General features: G+C 41.5%; 1 protein-coding gene across 2 annotated transcripts in view; it reads left to right on the top strand.

The window, feature by feature from the left end:
* The first annotated feature begins 202 nt into the window (after positions 1 to 202).
* Positions 203 to 24,476, top strand: part of ITGA6 (integrin subunit alpha 6) — a 75,424-nt gene continuing 51,150 nt past the window's right edge. For both annotated transcript variants that reach the window (XM_058190543.1, XM_058190534.1), the window contains exon 1: positions 203 to 503. In XM_058190543.1, coding sequence (XP_058046526.1) covers positions 352 to 503 — 152 coding nt within the window. In that variant the 5' untranslated portion in view covers positions 203 to 351. The remainder of the gene's footprint in view (positions 504 to 24,476) is intronic.

Genomic DNA, 24,476 nt, shown 5'->3' with positions numbered 1-24,476 from the left:
ACTAAAAGCCTCTGGCCCTGGGCGCTTTATAGTTGGTGCGAGTCCTTTTTCTGGGCAACAGGAGGCTGGCAAGCTGGGCAGGGTAGGGTAGGGCAAGGCGAGGCGCTCCTGCCTGGTTGGGGAGAGACGGGGCGGGGCTCCTGGCTTGTTATTCGTCACTTGGTGTAAAGCCCGAGCAAATCTCTGGAGAGAACAACGAGCCCATTCAGAGCGGCCGCAAGGGGAGAGGCGTCGATCGGTGGCCAGCAGGACGAGGGGCGCCCCCCAAGACTGGCTTTCCTGGGGATTCCGGCGGGCGGAACAGCAGCAGCGGCGGCAGGATCGGCGGGCACTCGCTCTTCGGGAGGCAAAATGCTTTCGCTTTTCTACCTGTGCCTCTTGGCTGGAATCGCCCGCGCCTTCAACCTGGACACGGACAACGTAGTCAAATGGGACGGCGAACCCGGCAGCTTTTTCGGATTTTCTCTCGCCATGCATCAGCAGCTGAACCCGAACAAGAGGCTGTAAGTTGTCTTTTTCCGGGGCGCGGCTGAGAGGAATTTGGCCGAAGCAGGGTACTCGGTTGCTGGGAAAGGATCGGGGCAGCCGGGCAGGCGGGTGGAATCGGCCTGTCCAGCCATGAGGCGCTGTGGACTCGCTTGGGGGGGGGTGTAGCTCTCTCCGGGGCTCTTGAATCACCGGGTGCTCACGAGCTGCTCTCTGCAGGATCGAGGGGGTGGTGGTGGTGTCACTTGATTGACCAGTGGAAGTGCCGGTTGTCGCTTTTTTGAAGTGGAATCGAGCAAATAAAAATAAAATTTAAAAAAGAGCAACTGCTGGGATTGCTGTACGGAAAGCGCGCGCAAGCCCTGCAGGTGGGAGATCCGGCGGGAAGAATCTCGTGAGTTTTGTTCCCTCGGGGCTGATGATCGCTCGGTGGGGGGGGGGAGTGGTCGCTTTTTAGGAGGGGTCTGCCTGTGCCTCCGTGGCAAGAGAGGGGCGTCAGGGGTTCCGAACTGCTGCTCCGCCCGGGCTTGTTGCGGGGCAACGTAGCTGGAGGCGCAGCTTTTGAAGTTTGTGCCTGGAAGCTGAAAACGGTGTCCTGGTTGCACTGCCGCACCAGAGGATGGAGGTGTGGAGTGTAGCAGGAGGTGGCTGCGAATCGGGCTCACTTCCGCCGGTGTGCTGCGCTGATCTCTTCCTCTTGCCACCCGAAATCGGTTGTAGTTTGATCAGCGCGCGGCTGTTTTTACTTAGAACAAGTCAAGAAAACGGTTGGGGTGGGGGGGGGAAATAAAAACCATCAGCCACCTGTTAGCTGGGACTGATTCGGCTGGGACCAGATGAGCTTCAGGAAGCGGGGCAAACGGATGGGAATCAAATCAAAATGTCCGAACGGAACTATTCGTTTGAAAAACTCCGCTTGTTCTGAGGTTCAAACGATCTGGAGAGTCCTACCTGGTTCAAAGTTGCTGTGATTTACATCAAGGAGACCCTCAAAGGGAGGGGGCTGTGCAGCGGGCTTTAGAAGACAAACAATAGGAACCGATCTGCCCGCTGTGCCCTGCATTCTTGAGTCCTGATCGCGAGGGATGTTTGGTAGGGTAGGGGTGGTCTTGTAACAAAAGGGGGCATTTACAATTCTATTCCCCCCCTCCCCAGCCAAAGAACATAAAGTCACAGCAGTGCCAAAGGGTAGGGTAAAAACAACCAAAGTAGTTTCTCAGATTCAAAAACAGCAACAACAACAGCAACAACCTGGAGACTTCAGCATGCCCATTCTGAAGGTATCTTTGAAGAAAAAGGGAAAACATTTCCATTTTATGCATCTTTTACCTTGCAGTACCAACCCCAGAGTGAGGCTAAGCACTCTGCCTTGGGTATTTCTGCCCTTAAATTCCTGTTTTTCTGCAGATGCAGGGGCTGGACAAGGCTCTTCATCGAGAAAGTGAATCCAAAAATTGGGAGTGCCAGCAATTCAGGAGACACAGAACAAAATCCACTCTGTCTCGCTTATTCTTGTGCAAATTATAAAAAGCCCAACCTGTAAAAAACCACCTGCCAAAGATTGTTGCCCATTAGAATGACTGCTCCAAAGTCAGCCACCACAGTCATTACTGTGACTACACAGACATATTAAGTATGTCTTGAGAATTTGGAATCAAAAGGGGAAAGGGTATTTGAAGAGCGTTGGTCCAATATTTGTGCTTAAAATCTGTTTTGCACTGGAGAAAGCAGAAGAAGCAGAACTGAAATGCTACCTGTGCTATCTTTGGATGGAGACCATGCTATTACCCCAAGAAGTACTAAACCGACAGCAATTATGTGGTTCAATTTATGTGCATTTGAAAGTTGGGGGTTTGGAGAAAGGGAGGGCAGCACTTTACTAGCAGTGTAGAGTTTTTAGCAAATTTTTCCATTATCTTCTTGTAGCTTTTAGTGTATTTTCTTTCGTTGCCTTCTTACGCTGCAAGCAGTCTTGTAAAGTAGTTTCAGTATTATTGGTCTCAGGATAGCTAAATGGGGTTAAGGCAACACAAGAGCACAACTCACTTAAAACCAGTGATTTCCAGTTCAGAAGTCAGTCCCATACATGTGTTGTTAGATGCAAAAGAAAAATTCCTATATTTTGTCTCATGACCAAAGTTGAAAAAATCTATCCCATTTTATGTGAAATAAAAGCAAAACTGGGAAGAATGAACTAGAAGTGACAATGCTCTTTGGGATTGACATGAATGTGTCTGAACTACAAACTTCTTCTGTACTTATCTTTTTTACAACTTCCTTCCAGGAGTTGCATTTTATTTCGTTAGTAGAAAGGAATTGCTCAGCTCTCCCTTCTTTCTTTGCCCAGCGGCTGGGAGAGCTGCCACAAGTGTGAACATGTGTTTCCTTGGGTACATCTGACTCATGCCACAGCTGGCATGTACCCAACGGTAAACCAACTCCCCTTTGGATTTTACTGTATGCTTCTTTTCCCACTTTCCTTTTTGGTGGGTATAAGCACCATGCCAATCTCCTAAGGCTTGGTTCCAGCAAAGCATGTGTAAACAAATAACTTAAGATTGCAGTTCTAGACACGTGTACCTGGAAGTAATTTTTTTTAAAAAAATAGCAAGATTCACTTTCTTAATGTTTATCTAGAATTCATCTCATAGCGGTGGGGAAAAAAAAATAAACAGGGCAGTTATGCAGAAAAATTATGCAAAATAAGAAAGATTGTTATATTTAAATAATTGTATATGTAAAAGAGTCACTAGGACATTCTGCCATCTTACTATAGTTTCTCAAATTTAGTCAATAATTTAATTTAGACTCTTTCTGTATTAAAGATTAGTGATTGCCAAAAATGTCTGCTGGTAGATGTCAAAAATAAATAATCATGGTGGCTACCATGGCTGTATAATTGAAGCCCTGCCTCTTCACATGTGTGCAACATTGATGTGAGTACAGAAGGAAGGAGGCTTTGATCATTCAGATGTGACCACCAGGTTGCAGCTTTTCATGTGCGTGTCCTTGCCAGATAGAAGGTAGTTCATGATCTGCATTATTGCTACACAAACGTATCAGTCTAACAATAACTCTGCTATGTAAACCCAGACCCTGTTTAAAACACAAAAGCAAACTGATACGAAATCATCATCCAAAGTGATACGAAATCATCTTCCAAATTAGGAAGTCAGGACAAATTGCAGCCAGGTGTGGTTGTTGGAAGAGCTGGACTATACCCAAACACCTGAAGTCTCCGCCCCTGCACAAACTCAGTTGGCCTTGATCAAACCTGATTTCTTCTTAATAAAGAATTGAGCTTTTACATAACTGCACATTCAACTCTTCGACATCTTTCCTAGCCTGTGAAGACAATCCATTGCTGGGCTGGAAGTAATTCGTTTGGCTCCTGGGATGTTTCTTTCTGGTATTTTCATTATCTAAGGAGAACTCTGAAGACAGAATTGTGATGGTACAGTGCAGAATAAGATAAATATATGTACGGCTAGTCCTTGACTTGTGACCCCAATTGAGCCCACCACAATTTATATTGCCAAATGAGAAGTTTGTTAAGTGAGTTTTGCCCCATTTTACAACTTTAACTGCCACATTTTTAAAATGAATCACTGCAGTTGTTAAATTGGTAACATGGTTGTTAAGTGAATCTGGTTTCCCCATTAACTTTGCTTGACAAAAGGTCGCAAAATGTGATCACCTGATCCCAGGACACTGCAGCCGTCATAAATGTGAATCAGTTGTCAAGCACCTGAATTTTGATCACATGACCATGGGGATGCTGCAATGGCCATAAGTGTGAAAAATGGTCATAAGTCACTTTTTTCAGTGCCATTGTAACTTTAAACAGTCACTAAGTGAACTGTTGTAAGTGGAGGACTACCTGTAATTCTAAATAAACCACTGATGGAGATTTCTGCTTTGTTTGGGTACCCTACTTGGTATAAGGAACCAAGTGGATTTGATAGAGCTCTGTGTATCAGCATTCCTAGTCATTGAGAACGCTATCTGGCTCCATATTGTATTGGAACACAATGGCTGAGTCAGCTCAACTGTGCAGATGTGTCTCACTATAATATCCCTTAGTTGTGATGAGACTACTCCAGTAGGCCATAACTGTTTCTGGAAGATGATGTCCTAGGCTTTTACCTATCACAGTAACTATCTCTTGATGGAAAATTGACGGTTATCTCTTACTCCTTCACATTCATGGGGCAGCAAAAGCCCCATGGTTGAAGAAGATAGAAGAAGTCTCCCTACGGTTGCAAGTAGCCGTGCTTTGGACTATGGTTATACACCGTAGGTTAAGTATCAAAAAAGTATAATAACCTGAAATTGAATCCAGATAAAACAAGGGATGTGACTGGGAAGTGTCAATTCCAGAGCAATAATAAAGTTTATATTCTGGAAGAGGTAACAGGTGGAGCAAAGAAGCAGGTGGTAGGTGTTTCTGCAGCTGTATATCTAAACACTTTCCCATGTTTCAGTCACAGCCAGGAATACTTTTTATCAGGTTTGATTGATAAACCAAATTAATTTCTTCTTAGAAGAAAATGCCCTTAGGACTACGGTGCACAAGCTGATAACTTCCAGTCTTAATTACTAATAGCATGCTGTCCTGTCTTAAGTTCACTTCCCTCTCCCCATCAGTGGGACAAAGTGGTTGAGCAAGTGCATGTGTGTGGGACAGAGGAGCAGTTGCATGGGCCTAGAAAAAGATGTGGCTGCTTTAACAAGTAAAAAACAGCAGGGGTTCAGATGTTTTTCTGTGAAGGACATTTTTAGAAAGATTTGCTCAATCATACTGGACAGTAACTCTCAGGGCTTGGATCTAACTACTTAAAGTGTCTATTTTTATATGGTTCTCCCAAATTTGTTAGAAAGTCTATGGTTGCCATGGGCTTCTGGAGATAAATTATAACTGCAGTTTTTGGGAAATCATTTCTGCCTCTCTACATATAGACAAATACTGAGTTGTTCAAGTGCGGAGATGCAGGTGGACTTTTCTGTGAATCCATATATGACATTCTCTTGGGAATCCTCATCTAAGCCACCATCTCTATGTTTGTCTTCATGGGTATGTCAGGAGGGACTTGAATCTGCAAAACTTGTTAAGGGTTGGGGCAGAAAGAGGAACAGGGAAGGAAACTCGCATCAAATATCTGGTGGAGTGGTGGGGACTCTCGTGTCTCTTTGAAATTGCAAAATAAGCAGTGGCAGATTCATTGAAAGTGACCCAGTGAAAGAACAAAAAGAGGCAACCAATAAAAGTTCGTAAATATAGCTTCAGAAAGTGCAGTTTTTTGTTCTCTAGGAGCTATGTCCGTCACAGATATGGGTTGGCTTGTTACTCCAATGAGCAGGATTTCATCTGTTGAAAAATTTCATAAATTTGACCTTCTTGCTTTGTTCCTTAGATCAAGGGTCCCCAACCTCTGGGCTCATGTGCAGTTCCACTTGCATGAGTGATGGATACTCGTGAGCAAAGGAACTGTGTGCGTGCACACACGCCTGCCATTCACATGGAACCATCCCCTCCCCCCCTTGCCTGTCCTCCAAACTGTAAAAGTTTATTTAAATATATAAATAAATAAATATAATATATTTATTTAAATATATATTAAATAATATTGTATAGTTATTTCATGATTATGCTTGTGGCAAAATAAATTGTGTTGTGACAAACTGTTTTGACAAAATAAATAAATAAGTAAATAAGGTTGGGGACCGTTGCATTAGACAGTTGTATTTGGGTTATGAAGTAGCCATCTTGGCCCTACTGATTCTGTTTGTATTGGCTGATTGGTCAAAAGGAAGAGGAAGTTAATAAGATAATTTCTTCGAAGCAATATCTTAAAGCAGTGTTTGTAGGCGAAGAGTCCTTTCTGCATGAACCTACTACAAGACATGTATCAGATTTCCGAACTGTAAAATAGAAATGTGAAAGATCATCGTAGCCTACATAAATTGGGATCAATTTATTCTGAGTAAAGCAGTAATAATAGAGGCCTGCAAAAATATTATCTCAAAATATATATCGGTGATGGTGGGGAGGCAGAACTAGGTTTTTACAAGGCTGTAACCATCTTATATGAGGTAAGAAATACCACAAATCTGGTATTCAGAAATGTGATACTATTTTTCTGTTCTGAGTTGTCATATTGTTTTTAACAATTTTGTTTTTATTTTTCTTGTCTTTGGTGATGGAGGAAATCTTAAATATGTACACTGAACTCCATGAAATGTTCTTCTAGGTAGACTTTGATTAGAAAGGAAATTACTGGGTATTTGTTAGTGGTTCTGTAAGTGTTTTAGGGATTTTTGACATAAAAGGCGTATTGATGCAAATCCACTTGCTTTTATTGATCGAAACCATGACTTTTCCATTAATAATCTTCCTAATTGCTTACAAGAAAATAATGTAAAATTCAAATAATGCTTCATCATAGCCCCAAAGGAAATTTGAGTCTCTTTTGATAGTCGTAAAAGGATTGGAGATGCTGTGATTGGATTCAGATTAGAGACAAAAAAACCATGGGCTTCCATTCCCTTCTCAGCATTCTTTCCACCAAGAAAACCACCCTTCTTCCCTCCACTGATCCCTCATTGAAGCAACAGTGAGAAATGGATACAATAGATGCATTTGTTTCACCTATCAGGATGAAAGGGTAAAACAAACTTCAAAGTCCAACAGTAACTATTCAGACTGAGGTCAATGTGTGTTTACGTCAGTGTGTCTTAAACTCTTTGCTGAAAGCTTACATCCAGGATCCTCTGGAGTTGCAGCACCACTGCCTTCTTCATATATAAAACTATATGTAATTATATATTAAACCATAACCAAGAAGTACAAAAACTGTATTTTTTGCCACAAATTATTATCAATAATGGCTGATGACAGTGTCCAGTTTCATTGCGGAGAAAGTGATTTCTGGTGATCACTGGTGGCTGCCCTGATGTTGGTTGTCTTTCTGTAAAATAATTCCCTGCCCATTGGTTGTCTGCCAACAAATAAACCAAAAAAAAAAAAAGATTTGTGTATTACACAAAATTGAAGACATAACAGAATTATGTGTGGATTTACAAATCTCGACTGTAACTTTCCCCATTCTAATGCTCTCTTCTTGTATTGGGAAGATCCAGAATTTCCAGCCAGTATAGACCATGTCATCTGGAAGTATGTGGGAGTTGCACTCTAAGGCATCAGGGAATCAGTAATTTGGGGAAGCTGGTTGTGTTAGCTTTGGTCAAAATTCAGAATTGTCTTCCTGATTGAATACTGTTAATGTCATCTGAACTTGTTACTTTTGTCAATTTGAATGAAGTACCATGGTTTGATCACAGTTCAGGGACAAACTTCATCATTTCCCTACAGTAGGTCCCATGTAGGAAATTGTGAATCTGGACTTGGACATTTTATCTAATGTTACAAAGCAAGGTTAATAGTGGCATAAAAATCTTAAGACCAACTATCAAGCATTTGACTTTTTACAATTCTTCCTTTCCAGCAAGTTTCTGACAAGCCAATTACTTGGTTGTGTGGCATATTTAAAGTGTCATCACTAGTAACTATGGGAAAAAGCAAACTTCTAGGGCAGTTCCTAAAATTCTTGTTACTAGATATTACATTGATGTGTTGTGCCTGGGTTGGTATACTGTGCTAAGCCATTAATATGGCTTATTTCAGTGGCCACCAGAAAGGTGTTTCCCCGGACCAGAAGGGGCGTGGTTTTGTGTGCTGTCTGCATCCTGCGGATAGAGCTTTGCTTGTTTACGCGGACTGATTCCTGGCATGTCACAGACTGATGCTGGTCCATGGACTGGGGGTTGGGGACCCCTTGTTTATTTGGTTTCGGCTTAGTCATTGTGGTTGATAAATCTTTGTTCATGGCATAAGTCATTCTGTGAATCTAGCTACTATTAATGATGATTTATGGCAAAATTTACAGTTTTTGCATGCCTAGGTTATGGTTTAGATAATTTTGTAAGAGGGTGGTGGCACTGTAACTCCGGACGATTCTGAATGAAATAGATTATCTGGACCCTTCCAGTTCGGCTTCAGACATGGATATGGGACAAAAACAGAACCGGTTATGCATTTGGATGATTTCTGATGGAAACAGGATGAAGGTAGAGCATCCATCCATTGCTCTTCTTGATTTCTCTTGAGTCAGCTCCAGGATTTGGGAATGGGAGGCAGAGTATTGTGCTGGTTCACCTCCTTCCTCCATGACTGGTCCCAATCTATGTTGATAGGAAACGAGAAGTCCAGTCCGCGGCCCCTGCTCTATGGTGTCTGTATAGTTTTATATAGGCCCCTGCTCTATAGTTTTCTTTCTGCTCCTTTTTAACATTTACAGGAAGCCAGTGGATGAGATTATCTGTCATCACTGGATGAGGTATCATCAGTATGTAGACGATCCCCAGTTCACATCTTCAGCCTGGGTGAACTAAGTGAATGTTGTTGATGTTGTTTTGTGGTTCCTGGAGGCTGTGAGGGTCTGGATATGGAACCAAATCCTGGTGTGTTGGAGTGGCTGCAAGGGTGGGGAGGGCTCCTCTGTTTCCAGGGGTTTACCCTCTTTCATCTTGGATGGGATTGCACTGTCACGGTTTGTTATCTGAGGCTCCTCCGTAACTTGGTTTGTTATCTGAGGCTCCTCCGTAACTCACAACTCCTGCTGTGTTGTGTGCCAGGTCCACTTCTTCCTGGATTGGGAGGCCTCTTCTCATTTACTCATGCCCTGGACATCTCCCGTATGAATTATTACAATGTGTTCCATATCCCTGAAGATATCTGGAAGCTGCAGCTGGTGCAGAATGCAGCTTCCTGACCAATTTTGGGCATGGATTACATTGAGTCCCGGTTTGCTTCCGAGTCCAGTTCAAAGTGTTGATGGCATAGGAACATATTATTTTATGGTTTGTAGCTGTAAACCACCCAGAGTACTTGGTTGTATCATTTTGATGATAGAGATAAACAAGTAGGTAGGTAAGTAGGTAGAGATAGATAGATGATAGATAGATAGATAGATAAATAGATAGATGGATGGATGGATGGATATCATGCAAACAAACAAAATTGCAGTTTCGTTTGCTCCTGCCAATCAGCTATACTGAGCCTAGAAGAAGCTGGATGTATATATGGCAAAGCATCATCAACTACAGAGCCCAACTATCAATGTCTGCCTACCACTTAACTTTCAGATTGAGATATTAGGACTAGTGTGTACTCTATAAATGGTAATGACCTATATGTTAACAAGCACTTTGTTGTGGCCCAGGTGCCATTTCTATTTATTTGCATTGTCAAAACACATCAGAAAGTGGTGGGGCATGGATTGCAACACTGCACATTTTGATACCTAACACACACAATTTCTTTAACAGTCAGATGGGGAAACAAATGTGAACAGATTGTTAGGTTCTGATGAGGAGATGTATGGTCTGATGTCTTTCCCAACTGGTGTCATGCTGCCACAAGGTCAGCCATGATGACAATAATAATAATAATAATAATAATAATAATAATAATAATAATAATAATAATAATAATAATAATAATAATAATAATAATAATATCATCAGAGTTGGAAGGGACCTTGGAGGTCTTCTAGTCCAACCCCCTGCCCAGGCAGGAAACCCTACACCATTTCAGACAAATGGCTATCCAACATTTTCTTAAAAATTTCCAGTGTTGGAGCATTTACAACTTCTGCAGGCAAGTCATTCCACTGGTTAATTGTTCTAACTGTCAGGAAATTTCTCCTTAGTTCTAGGTTGCTTCTCTCCTTGATTAGTTTCCACCCATTGCTTCTTGTTCTACCCTCAGGTGCTTTGGAGAATAGTTTGACTCCCTCTTCTTTGTGGCAACCCCTGAGATATTGGAACACTGCTATCATGTCTCCCCTAGTCCAGCGTTTCTCAAATAGTGGGGCGCGCCCCCCAGGGGGGGCGCGAGGCTCCGTAAAGGGGGGCGCGTTTGACCTCGGCAAACAAGCTAAGCCCCGTGTTTATGTCTCTGTATCCAATCAGAGAACAACGGGAGCATCTGATTGGCTGTCCAAAACCCTTGTGACACGAGCCTGTCGGAGCCATCTTTAGTGTGGGACTGCCAGTACATGTGACTGCGCATGCTCCTCCCTTTCAAGGAGAAAAACGCCTGAAAGAAAGTCGCGCGGGGGGGCGCGAAAAATGTTTTCTTCTTCCTAGGGGGGCATGACAGAAAATAATTGAGAAGCACTGCCCTAGTCCTTCTTTTCATTAAACTAGGCATACCGAGTTCCTGCAACCATTCTTCATATGTTTTAGCCTCCAGTCCCCTAATCATCTTTGTTGCTCTTCTCTGCACTCTTTCTAGAGTCTCAACATCCTTTTTACATCGTGGCGACCAAAACTGAATGCAATATTCCAAGTGTGGCCTTACCAAGACATTATAATGTGGTATTAACACTTCACGTGATCTTGATTCTATCCCTCTGTTTATGCAGCCCAGAATTGTGTTGGCTTTTTTGGCAGCTGCTGCACACTGCTGGCTCATATCTAAATGGTTGTCCACTAGGACTCCAAGTTCCCTCTCACAGGTACTACTATTGAGCAAGGTAATCAAAGCCAATATAGCCAGATTTTAGAAAAGATAGGTAAAATATTTAGTGTGTATTACCAAAACATAATTAGTGAGGGTAATGGTATTATTCTTTCAGTAATCTACCCTCCTGTGTTTTGGGTCCTTGATTCCAAGTTCAAGGTTCATGTCAACTCTCGCCTTAAAACACCTCTTGCATATGAGTTGAGATGGGTGAATGTCTATGTGTTAAGCTGGGCTGCAGAGATAACTATGGCTCCTGTTGGTATAGGTTAGTATACCAGCCAACATATATCAATGAGATATGTTGGTATACTGGCCCTATTTGGGCAACTAGACCTGGTCTTTGGGCGTGTACCCCATATCGTTGTTGGGTGAGGCAACTTTAGTCTCCATGCCTTGTGGGAGGCAGGTCTGGGAAAGCTTAGGAGTTCATGACCTCTTGTGTTGGAGAAGGGATGGCAAAACCTGGGGGCAGAGTTAAAAGAGGGATCAGCCTAGAATCTCTACTTAGCCACAAGCAAATTAAGTCCAACCTCCCTTGAATTCTGTTGACCTTTCTCTAACTCCAATGGGGTGCTAACCATTAATTGAGAATATTCCTGTGTGTAGGCATGAATAGCAATAAATCAAGTTTAATTGACTCTTCACATATGGACCTGATCTTTTGTGCCTGACACCATGGGTTTGTCCAAAATAATCTTTGGCTCAAGAGGTTGGAAGGGTCTTGATGGGATGGAACAGGCTAAAGCTGAACACCCCCCCCCAAAAACAAACAAAAACAGAGCTATCTCCCAGGGAAAGAGGGAGAAAAAAATGACAAAAGAAACATTGTGCTAGTCTAGCACTTATTTAGTGATTTTGTTAAGGCTCGGAGATGCCATTTTTCTTCAATAGCACCATTTCTCTGGAAGAAGGGATGGGCAATTAATTTTCCCAAGGGACCACATGAGAAATGGGGATTGTTGTGGAGCAGGGGTCTCCAACCTTGGCAACTTTAAGCCTGGAGGACTTCAACTCCCAGAATTCCCCAGCCAGCTTTCCTGTTGTGGAGGGTGGCGAGGGCTACTGCCACTGATGCCCCCACACAGCTGATGGCTTGTCTCCAACACTGACCCCGATGCTGCTGCCCTACCCCTGATGCTGATGATGTCTCTCCCCCTGCTGCCACTGCCCACCATCATGGGCCAGACAGGGACAGCCCCATGGGCCATAAAATGCCCATGTCTGCTCTGGAACAATCCCCTTCGGAACTCAGTCTTAACCTTGTCTTTCCAAAGTTAATGAAAAGAAAGCTCCGCCAGGCAATGCTTGTAAAATACGGTAAAAATTGTTTGGATGATTGAATACCACTGTTGTGCTATGATGTATATGATATTTTTATATTTTTACTTGAATTGTTGTCTTCCTGTGGATGTTTTAGTGTATGCTTTGGGGTGTTTTAATTTGTCGATATATATCATTCTTGTAAGTCATAGAGAATCTGAGTAGATTCAGTAACATAGAAGTTTAAATAAAAATCTATATAGGTGATGGCAATCCCTTCAGGGAGATGTGCCAATTAAGGAATTAGAAGAGGAGGGCTTAGGTGAAAATTTAGCTGTAGACTTTCTATGAGATGGAGGCTTATAAGTATTCCTGACATGTAACTCCACCTGGCTGCATCCACCCTCCATAGTGCTCTTTACATAGAATTGTCTTTAAAACGAGTCTTGTAATTTCACTTGGGACAGAATTTCAGCTCCCACAATGCTTGTGGGAATCAGGCATTAAGATCATATGACAACCGATTTGTACCCGCACAGCCTATTCATCTCCTAACACAATTTAACACACTGGTCTTTCCAGCCCTGAATGGCCAGGATCAGATTACCTGAAAGGATACCCACAGCCTTAGAAATTAGCCAGAGGTGAAATTAACTTCAGAACCTATTAAAACCATTATTTGGTTTTTCTAATTAGTTTTAGAATTGGTGTCACTCAACTGTCAGTCTGCATGATAATTTTGATATGACAACGTGTATGCCCTGATGTCATTGTGCAAAAGTATTAGAAGTATGTAAATCTTGTCATTTGAATCAAAAATGTCATGATGCTGGATTGTCATTTGCACACATCCCCCCCCCTTCTTGCCGACAGCTGTAATCACAGCTTGACTATACCTTTGTGCATTATGGATCTCTTTTTGTATAGCTTCTGAACTGTAATTAGGAATCACAATATTCTATTTTGTACTAACAATATCTTATTTAGCTTGGAAATCTGGCTGACTATGTAATATGAATCAGCAGATTAAGCTATGGCAGACTAGATTATTAATGTAGGAGATAAGTAAATGTCATAAAAACATGTGAATTGAGGGGTAATCAAGTAACCCCGAGGTGTGTCCCAAAGGTTACATTTTATTTGCAGCTGTGACAGTTTCATGTTCTCGTTAATTTTCTTTTTCTTTCCTTTCCCCCCCGAAAGGCACAGTTGCACTGTGATAATGATACAGAAGTACATGATTGGAATTTATTTTAATTGAGTTGACTTCTGGAAAACAAAACAAAACAGAACAAAACTCTTAAGTCAGAGGTCTTCAAACTTGGCAGCTTTAAGACCTGTGGACTTCAACTCCCAGAATTCTATGGGAGTTGAAGTCCACAAGTCTTAAAGCTGCCAAGTTTGAAGACCTCTGCTCTAAGTGTATTAAAGTTTTCCACAGTGCTTCCTTCGATTTCATTTAGGTATGGAATTGGCAGAGGCAGCCTGAGGCTAGTGTATGTAAAATCAATGTATTTCTTACCTTATTAGCATATATAAATCAGCTTCGTTGAAGTCAGGAAGGTCTTAAGTGATGTTCTCATAGTATGAGAAAATGTTTCTAAAAATTAATCCTGGAAATGTCTAGACAGAGGACACACTTACTACATATTTTGGATTGGATCCAAAATTACGTGTAATAGATCTATGGAGATCCATAAGAATTAATGGCATATGATTGACGTCTACTGGTTTTAGTGGTTCTACTTATGCCTGGCCTTATTATTGTCCCTAAAAATGTTGAACAGAGGTCAGATTTTTAAAAAAATACTTGGATACGCATCCATGATTGTCTCTGGTTCCCTGCTGGATGAATGAAACAAACAAAACGTTAAAAAAGTTATGACATTTATCTTACCAAACACAACTAAATTATATTAAAGTAACCAAAATATCTTTACAATCCCCAAGGCATGTCACAACTTTTGAGCACCCCTAGTGTTGGAATTCTCCACTAGTCCATGCATAAACCTGCTTTCCTATTCCTTAATTTTTTTCCTTAATTTGTCTGTGTTGCTATTAGTAATGCTTTATTCCCATTAAAAACCAAAACCATACAAATCAGAAAATGAATAAAATTTCTAAAATTGAGGAAGCCAATACATATTAGTACCAGATGACTAAATGAATTCTACAGGTAAAATTTTGATACATTTAGAGAAACTGATCTGATTGTAGGTGTATATTATAGTTAGTGGGCCATAATACACTAGTTCAAATTCCAGTGTTCACTTACGGAGTGTCATGGGGCTGGACACCAGAGGATGTGGTAAAGTCAGCTCAGGGTGTGAACAAGATATCACATGTATTATAATAGCTGGCTACATGTCAAGTAGAAGCCAAAAATAGATGTAGGGCTACAGTTCTCTACCCAATTATTGATAGTAAACTTTCAAGCAACCTTACTTCTTAGCAGAGTCCATAGGATTGTATGGTTAAAAAAACTGTATAAGATTTTTCAAAATTTTGCTTTTCCCCCAAAGACAAAAAAATATAAAGCCAGGTCTCTCTATTAAAATTCTTCATTTTGTATGACATCGTAATTGTTTAAATGCATGTTGAGAAGGTTAGATGAATTTGTTTCACCATAAAAGGTGAAGATTCAGATTTTTCAGAGATCTCAAATAACAGGAAAAATGAACAGAAAATAGAACAGAACAGGGAGGAAAAGATGCCAATCCTTTAGATTTGCTTTAGAAGAGATGCTTTGGAATATGTGGAAATACGAATGTCTCTGTCTTTTTAAAGTTTTCTCCTAGGATTGTGCTTCTATTGTATAAACCATGCAATCCGAAGAAAAAGAGACAGTTGCTTTAATGAGTCATGCACACGTGCTCGGTGCAACTGTGTTTTAACGCTATCTTCCTGACTGAACCTGATGTATTATATAAACTCTGATGTTTTGCATGAATTTTTCTAAGGAATTCTACAAACTTCCATAGAAGGAGAGAAAGTAATTGAACATGCATTGTCACCGATTGGGTAATGTTGAAGACTGAATTGCACTGCAAAGCTGGGAATGGGAAAGCTTGTTGAACAGTGTTCCTCATCAGATATTTTGAACTTCGGTTCTGACCACTTCTAGCCAGCATGATCAACATGAAAGAATTGTGTGCAGGTATTCCTTGATTTATGACCACTATTGGGATCAGGATCTCAGTCCTTGAGCAAAGCAGTTGTTAAGCGAGATACCCATGTGAGTGCTTTGCTCAACAATTGCAATCTTGGTACTCCTGCTTGCAATCATTAACCAATCTCCCAGTTCATTAAAGGGACAGAGTGAAAGAGCTGTCTGCTGAGTTTAGCTCCCTCCTGTGCATGGAAGGGATCTCCTCCAGTAGGAATGGAGCTTAGATCTTCAGGATCTCCACTCCATTTTTCCATCCCACCTAAGAAGTTCAGCTCCCCCCTATGTATGGAAGGAAACCGCTCCAGGGGGCTGCAGAAATAGAGCTTGGATTTTTGAGAGGGGAGCTCTGTTTTCGTATCCCACCTAAGTTGTTCAGCTTCCCTTGGGCAGCAGCTCTTTCTGGCAGCAGCACCCAGAATCAAGGGGGAGCCCTTCTGGTAGGCAGCAACAGCTTGGAAACTTCCCTGCCAGCTTCCCCATTGACTTTCTGGAGAAGCTAAGAGAGAAGGTTGCAAATGGCAATCATATATTTATGGGACAATGGGCAACCAATCAAATGAATGGTCGTAAGTCGGGGACTACTATAAGTCTCAATCCAACTACTTCTGAAGCTTTCCTATACATGGTATTGACTGTGGACCATTCTCCTCAACCAGCAACCTTCTGGAATAGTTGGACTAAATCTCAACTCCCTATACTATCCATACAAAGACAAATCCACTAAATCGACTCCTGATTTTTTTTTTTTTTTTGATATTGCTACTTTTCGGGAAAACAAAAAAAGTTTAAAATGCTTGTTCTTAATTTAGAGCAGTTTGACAGCCCTCGGGTCAGATGCGTCACGTGTTGGCCATACCAGGTTTAGCGAGAGGGGGGAAAAAGTTGCGATATGTCATGTGCCACCACCGTGATGATGCACATTTGACACCCCTGATTTAGAGGATCAAGTCCAGAATAGCTGTTGTGTTCTTTCAAGTTGCTAGGCAGATGGAGAAAGATGGGGAAAAATTTGCCTTAAAGACATGAAGCACAATTCAGTGTCTTTCCTAAACATTGCAAACTTGTTTTTTTTCTTTTTTGTACAGCTGCTATCTAATTGTTCTTTTGTTTTAAAAAAAACAGTGCTTTCTTAAAACAAAGCTATTCTAATAAGCACAGGTATGAGCTGACAATTTGAACTGTGATGGAATACGGTCAAAAAGTCTTCCAGAAAGTCTTTTGCGGAGCTTGTGGAAAAAAGAAGGCTGTTTTTGCTTCTTTCCCAAGCCTGCCCGGCCATCATATTCCTACTTCTTTCTGTGTGTACTATGTCTTGAAATTTCAGGGAGATTAAAAGAGTAGTATTAACTAGACTTCCCTTGTGCACCTTTGCAGCACTGAAGAAATTATGTTTCTATATAAAACATTCTTTCTCTGTTGTTGCCAGAAAGCCACGAGTCTTAAGTAGGGTGTTTGATATGATGTGCTTGCAAAATGTATTGTTTGTAAATTCCTCCGCAGGCGGATTAAATGGTTTTTAGGCCAGCCTTTCTTAACCTGATGCCCTTTCTGTTGCATAGTAAGTGCAACTCCTAGGATTCTTTAACTATGCTGGCTAGAAATCTGAGCAACAACAATCCCAGCAGGGCTGGAGGTCATCAAGTTGGAGAAGGTTCTCCTACACAAATGTGAGGATTGGAATGTACTGTTGTTCTCCTTTGGGTTTCCCGGTGGTTTAAAAAACACTGACACACCTTTACATCTTTTAGCACAGAGATTCAGAGATAATAGCCTTTCATTCCAAATGCAATTATAGACATCACTTTTATGAGGAAAAACACAAGTGTTTGCATAGTTTAGACACAAGAACAGTTTTTCCCCGAAGGCCATCACTCTGCTAAACAAATAAGTCCCTCAACACTGTCAAACTATTTACTAAATCTGCACTACTATTAATCTTCTCATAGTTCCCATCACGCATCTTCTTCCACTTATGACTGTATGACTGTAACTTTGTTGCTGGCAATCCTTATGATTTATATTGATATATTGACCATCAATTGTGTTGTAAATGTTGTACCTTGATGAACGTATCTTTTCTTTTATGTACACTGAGAGCGTATGTACCAAGACAAATTCCTTGTGTGTCCAATCACACTTGGCCAATAAAAAATTCTATTCTATTCTATTTTTTCCCTTTTAAATTTGCACAACAATGTAAAAATGGAATAGACATATGAATTAGTAAGTATAAAAGTAACACAGGCCACAACTTTCTAAGCATTCATTCATTAGCTTGCCTTTACTTCCATCAGGATCAACACTATCCCTTCAGTTTTCACACACACACACCAAAGTATTAAACACAGGAAATTGATTGAAGAGCGGGTGATTAGCCAATAATCAGCCAAAGATTTTTTGTGACCGAGGATGGATTTGACATTTGGCTTTGTCCAGCTAATCCATTCACCTATTTGCTAGAGAAAGTCCAACAGATGACACCAAAATACAATAAAGCATCAGGATAGTGATGATGATGAACAATCAAACAAACAATTCATATTTAAGTGGAGCATAAACACAGCTAAAGTCTTGATGAACCACTATGATTTTACTTGGCTCAAATAAGGGTCCATCACCAAGAAGGACTGAAAGACAGACATCTCACTTTTGAAGGATGATTTATATGGTACTCTTCAGATAGCCTAGCTAGGTCCAAAATCATTTAAAATAGCCTTCTCCAATCTGTCATTCTTCCTTACCTGACAGTCATTGGCCAAGGTAGCTGTGCACATTGTGTTTACCACATAATTATTAGGTTGTCAAAAGCTAGAGTTTTGTTGACTTAATTGACACTCAGCCTCGTCCTCTTTCTTTAGCCAGACCCTGATCAATTCCCACTCAGAATTGGTACAAACGAAATAAATACAAACTTCTTTCCTTTACTTTGGGATGTCCTCCCATTCTAAGAGGAGGTCTATGGCTAGTCCTTCTTGATCTTGAGGTTCATTCCCAGAAATGAATAATATTACTGTAGCATTCTCCTTTGCAGTCATAAATCTTTTATTTGATTCACTGATTTTAACAAAATGTTTTAACATCTTACAATAAATACATAAAACCAGAATGAGCATAAAAATATTAAAATGAAAATTAAGATGGTAGACTCTGATGTACCAATTTAATAATTTTTTATTAAGCTGATCATTCTCTCTTAGCTCAATTTATCTCATAAGGTTGTGAGGAAAAATGGAGGAATGCCAGGTTTTCCCGTTCTAGCTCCTGAATAACATAAAGTAAGATAGGAACCTGCGAAATAAATAAATACCATATTTTTCACAGTATAAGACGCACCTTTTCCCCCCTAAAAGGGGGTGAAAATTTGGGTGCGTGTTATACACCGAATGTAGCCCCGCCCACACACTGCCCCCACAGTTTGGCCTCTGCCTCCCAGCAATTTACCTGCTTGCAGCAAGCAACAAACAGCCCATTTCAGCTTCAGCACAGCCTGATTAGCACAAGTTGATTGTCAGTTCGGCGTCCCGACCCTCAGCTGTTTCAGGCTGCAGGGATTGCCATTGCCTATTGCTGCAAGGGCCTCTGCTGCTTGCGGCAAGGAGGTAAATTGCTGGGAGCAGATTTTTTTTCTTGTGCTAATCAAGCTATGCTGAAAACGAAAATGAAAGTAAAGCAGGCTGTTTGCTGCAAGGAGGCAAAATTACTGGGAGACAGAGGCAGATTTTTTTTTCTTGTTTTCCTCACCAAAAAAGGTAGATGCGTCTTATAGTCCAGGGAGTCTTTACAACCATTTGCTTTAAATCAGGGGTCTCCAACCTTGACAACTTTAAGATTTGTGGACTTCAACTCCCAGAATTCCTGAGGTATTCTGAGTTGAAGTCCACAAGTCCACAAGTCTTAAAGTTGCCAAGGTTGGAGACCCCTGATTTAAATGAACCCCAAGCAATTAAGACATTTTTGAATTGCCCTACACATTTTCCTGAGACAAACCCAATCAATTTGACACGTTCACACACTGTCTGGGTGGGTTGGAATTCAAAAGGAAACACATATTTATCTGGGAAACACCCAAACCTGGCAGCTAGTTGCTATTAGCATGCCTAAAAATAACGTGATAAATTTCACCTTGATTCCTCCTTTGTTATTGCTGCTTCTTAAAAATAAAATCTGCAACATCTTATAAACATTTTTCTCTTTGTACTTATTTTTGTACAATGGAAAAAAAGTTTACATATTTTAAGATAGTGACAGCCACTGACTGATTTTAGTACACTGCTTTTATTCCAGTCATGTGCACACTTATTAGGAAATAAATCCTGCTGGAATGTGCTCTTAGAGAAATTAATTTTCAAGGAGACATATCTGAAAAGAACTTGAGCATTTCCTTTTCCCAGGAACTGAAGAGGTGGATGTAATAAAAGTCAAGAGGAGTCAGACAAATAAAAATGAAGCATTTAGTCTGACAGAAGCAATCACGCATTGCTCTGCACCATGGTATGGATAGTTCATTTTATTTTGGTTTAAGATGATGTGTGAAATTGGGTTGGTGGCCCTTAAATAAGTTATGATTTGCTCTGGAGCATTAAACCAATAAGAAACCATTCCAAGTGTGGCATAACATGAGATGGAGATGGGGATACATAAATTAAGCATATGACGCATGAATGAATGAATGAATGAATGAATGAATGAATGAATGAATGAATGAATGAAAAGAACTAAGTGCATAAAAGGAAGAAAAATAATAATAATAATTTAGTAAAGAAAAAAAGAAACATAAACATTACTTCATCCTTCATCGTGAGTATAAACAATTTTAGCAATTTATCACTTCTCTCATATTTCTTTAAATCTCTAATCTGATCTAATCTGACCTTCCAATAATGTCCCAGGTCTTGATGATTTATTTTCATTTTTTTCTTTGTCTCACAATTTCTCACAAAACTCATCAAGACTTTTAACAAAACTCCTTTATAAATCTACTGCACTGATCTGAAAGTAGAATTTCTACTTTGTTCCTCTTCCATAACATTGTACATATCACACTTCGAGATCACCGATCTCCTTCATAGACTCATCATGTTTTAAAGACAATCTATCTATAATGGGAGAAACTCCTAAAATTAATTTCTGGGTCTGTTGTTCACAAATATCCTTAAACATATCTAATGTTAAAGTATTTGCTTCATTCTGTATTAGTAAGTAAACTTTAGAGGTTTTTCTTCTTTAACTGTAATCTTCAGTTCCTTCTAGTTCGCTCGTATCAATTTTCATAGTCCCATCCTATCATTTTTATTAAGAATTCAAATTCTTCAATATTCACTTTCCAATGGGAAGGGTTCTTATAATTAATTCAAAATCTTATTTCAGATCCATCTGAATTTTTGGTATGTTTGTAACTTTACAAAATCAATCAACATTCTAGTCACCCTTTTTATCCCCCCCCTCAAAAGTGATTCAAGTCCTTAAACTTGTATTTATTTATTTATTTATTGCTAAGGATTGAAGGAGATTCATATGATGTTTTCAGACTTTTGCTCCAAATGTTTCAACAGCTGAAAAGCAGTTAACAAGCAATTTCCAAACCTGTTTAGAGGAAATATGCAAGTATTTGCAAAGGAAATATGCAAGGGAAATATGCAAAAACAATGTCCTTTGGAAAGAGATCAACGGCAGTTTTAGCTAAGATGATGTTCCCTTATCTCTCAGAGCTCTAAGTCCACCAGAGACCTCTGTCTTGCAGTCTTCTCACAAGGGGCAACAACCGTCTGGCGCACTGGTGGGTGATTTCAAGTTCTCTCCCTCTCCAGAGAGAAGTTATGAAGAGCTTACTGGCTCTTTATTCTGCCACAGTTGTTGACTCCGTTCTTAGCAGAGCTATCCTCAGCCATTTCTTCCCCGGAAGTCCAAAAATTCACCAGTAAAACTGGAATATGTGAAGCTGCTGTGGGGATCAGAACTTCCAATTCTGATTAGCCCCTTAACTATTAACTTGATGACTGGGGACATATTTTGGAACATTTAGCATGAAATGCATATATGCTTTTCTGCTAAGTTGAGAGTCTTCTTACCTGAGACTACATTTTCAATGTGTTGCAGATCCCAAAGAGGAGCTAGAGTACTACATCTGGATGGATTTCATTCATACTTTCCTGAAGCACTTTTGAGATGATATGCTCAGGTGTATGCATGAAAAAATGTTATATACATAGTGATAGTTTTGTGCCAAGATGGATTTATAATTGACTTCTTGATTCCTCTATAGTGTGTATATACGTGCATACACAGTGCATATAAAATACTGACCATTATTTTCTGTTTTAAATAATGTACATTTTTAGCCCCTAAGCCAATATGCTTCTTTCCAGCAGATTCTAACACTAAGGGATGGTTTTCATTCAGATTGTAACCCTTCAACTCTTTAGTCCCGTGTGTGAGAACATGTGTGTGTGTGATGAATTTATCAGCTTTACACATATGAATTTCTTGCTCTGTTTTTTTCGCCTGGCAAAACTCACGGAGTTTCTTGTCAGTTTCACTAATAATTATTCCTCTTTGCTTCACCTTGGTGCTGACCAGGCCAACAAAAACCATGTCCATTGTAGAGATTCTGGGAAATATTCACCCTTCTGTCCTGCTTGCTTGTCCCTGTGCTGGAATTTTGTTAAAAGGAGAAAAAGTATTAAAGAGCCAATTGTTTCTAATTCTTAAAACATGCAAAAGTTTTTTTTAAAGTAAAAAGTTTAAAGGTTTTGTAATGTATTACTGTAAGTTTTGGCGGGAGTTTTAGGCGGGAAATATCTCGTTTCTGATTGGATGCAGCCTCAGGCTGAAGTGTATATAAGGAGAGGTTTTTCTCTCCAGAGTTTTGCTGGGTCACACTATATTAAAGAGCTGTTGTCACTAACCTGGTCTCCTGCCTCGTCAATACCCATACTTAACATTGGCGACGAGGATGGGATATTGAGGCAGAGCACCAGAACAGAGCTGAACTCACTACGAGAATCAAACCCAGCAAGGTGACGGCGAATGCAGCGATGACCGGCTACACGCCACCCACGCCGTTTGACCCTGCCCAGGAGACATGGGGAATATATATGACCCGTTTCGAAAGTTTCCTGGAGGCAAACGAGCTACAGGGAGTCTCCGACAACCGCAAACGGGCTTACTTCATAAGCCACTGTGGGTCAGCAGTCATCGCCGTCGCAGAAGCCCTAGCGGAGCCAACACCGCTACACTCCGTATCGTGGCAGACCCTTCAGACCCTCCTGTAGAATCACTACGCACCAGCCCCGTCCAAATACGTTCCACGGCACGTGTTTGGGGAGGGCAGGCAACAAGAAGGCGAGTCTATCAGCGACTACATGGCAGCCCTGAGACAAGCCTCCAAGCATTGCAGTACCGCGATCTGGACGAAGAGCTGCTGGAACAACTTATACGGGGTCAGAGACATCCGTTTGAGGAGACGGTTGCTAGCCAAGAGCAACCTGACATTGGCAAACGCCTGGACGAAGCCAGAGCCCATGAGATGTCCAACCATGCAGCAGACACCTTACAAAAGCGACTCACGCCGATGGCGGGCGCAAAGCCGAGCACAGTCCACCACGAAGAAACCTATCGTGAGTCAACCAGCGAAGAGGAGGAAGAAGTCCACTACACCGGAAAATCGACAAGGGAAGACCCGGAGGAATGCGGAAGTTGCGGGGGGCGACATCAGCGCCAAAGATGTAAGTTCAAGGACGCCATTTGCCGGCGGTGTGAAAGGAAGGGGCACCTGGCTCAAGTCTGCCGAGCACCCCAACCTTCCCGCCGAAAATTCAAATCGGCCAATCAGAGCGGCTCTGAGTCAGAGATGCAAACCCCACATTCCCGCCGAAATTTCAAACCAGCCAATCAGAGCGCGAGATCGGCGAGGCGACCCGCGATTGGCCAGGAAAGAAAGAGCGAAGTCAAACCGAATGACTGTTACCATAGACCACGCAGCTACCCGCATCGAAGAAAAGATCTTCACAAACCCGACAATTGAAGGCGTACCGTGCCGACTGGAAGTAGACACAGGATCAGCTATCACAATCATGTCCTGGGACACTTTTGTGAAAGCCTTGCCGCACATCGCAAAGCGCAAGCTACAGAAACAACGGCTCCGGGTGCAGGATTACCAGGGCAACCGCATCCCTGTTCGAGGGACAACGACCGTCGAGGTCAAGTACGGGACATACGAAAAGACCCTGCCCATCACGTTAGTCGAGGGAACCTTGCCAAGCTTGCTGGGGCTAGACTGGTTCCGGGCGTTGGGAATGGGGGTGACTGGCGTCCACCGGAGCGGATGCAACCTGCAAAACGCCCTACTGGAGGAATTCGCAGACGTATTCGAGGACCGTTTAGGCAAGTACAAGGGGACCCCTATCTCCTTCAATTTAGACCCCCAAATAGCTCCCATTAGGTTAAAGGCAAGGAGGGTTCCTTTTGCACTCAAACCTAAAATCGACAAAGAGTTAGATAAATTAGTCAGCCAGGGGATACTAGTGCCAGTTGACCATGCCAAATGGGAGACGCCAATCGTCACCCTATAAAACCAGACGGGTCCATAAGAATTTGCGCTGATTACAAGGCTACCTTGAACAAAGCATTGCAAAAGAGCGCCTACCCAGTTCCAGTAGTGCAACACTTATTGCACTCACTAGGCACGGACAAGTTTTCGCCAAATTAGACTTGGCACAAGCGTACCAACAGCTACCCGTAGATGCTAGCACAGCTGAGGCCCAGACCATTGTAACGCACCGGGTGCCTTTAAGTGCACCCGTTACAGTTCGGGGTGAGTGTGGCCCCGGGGCTATTCCAAAATTTGATGGGCGGCTCCTACAAGGGTTACCGGGAGTCGTACCCTATTTCGATGATGTGTTGGTATCAGGGGAAGATTTAAGAGAACTGGGGAAGCGATTAAGGAAAGTTTTGGCCATTTTTAGGTCGGCAGGA

The sequence above is a fragment of the Ahaetulla prasina genome, chromosome 1 (genome assembly GCF_028640845.1).
Source record: "Ahaetulla prasina isolate Xishuangbanna chromosome 1, ASM2864084v1, whole genome shotgun sequence".
In the NCBI taxonomy this organism is placed as follows: Eukaryota; Metazoa; Chordata; class Lepidosauria; order Squamata; family Colubridae; genus Ahaetulla; species Ahaetulla prasina.
This window is presented reverse-complemented; position numbering and strand designations above follow the sequence as displayed.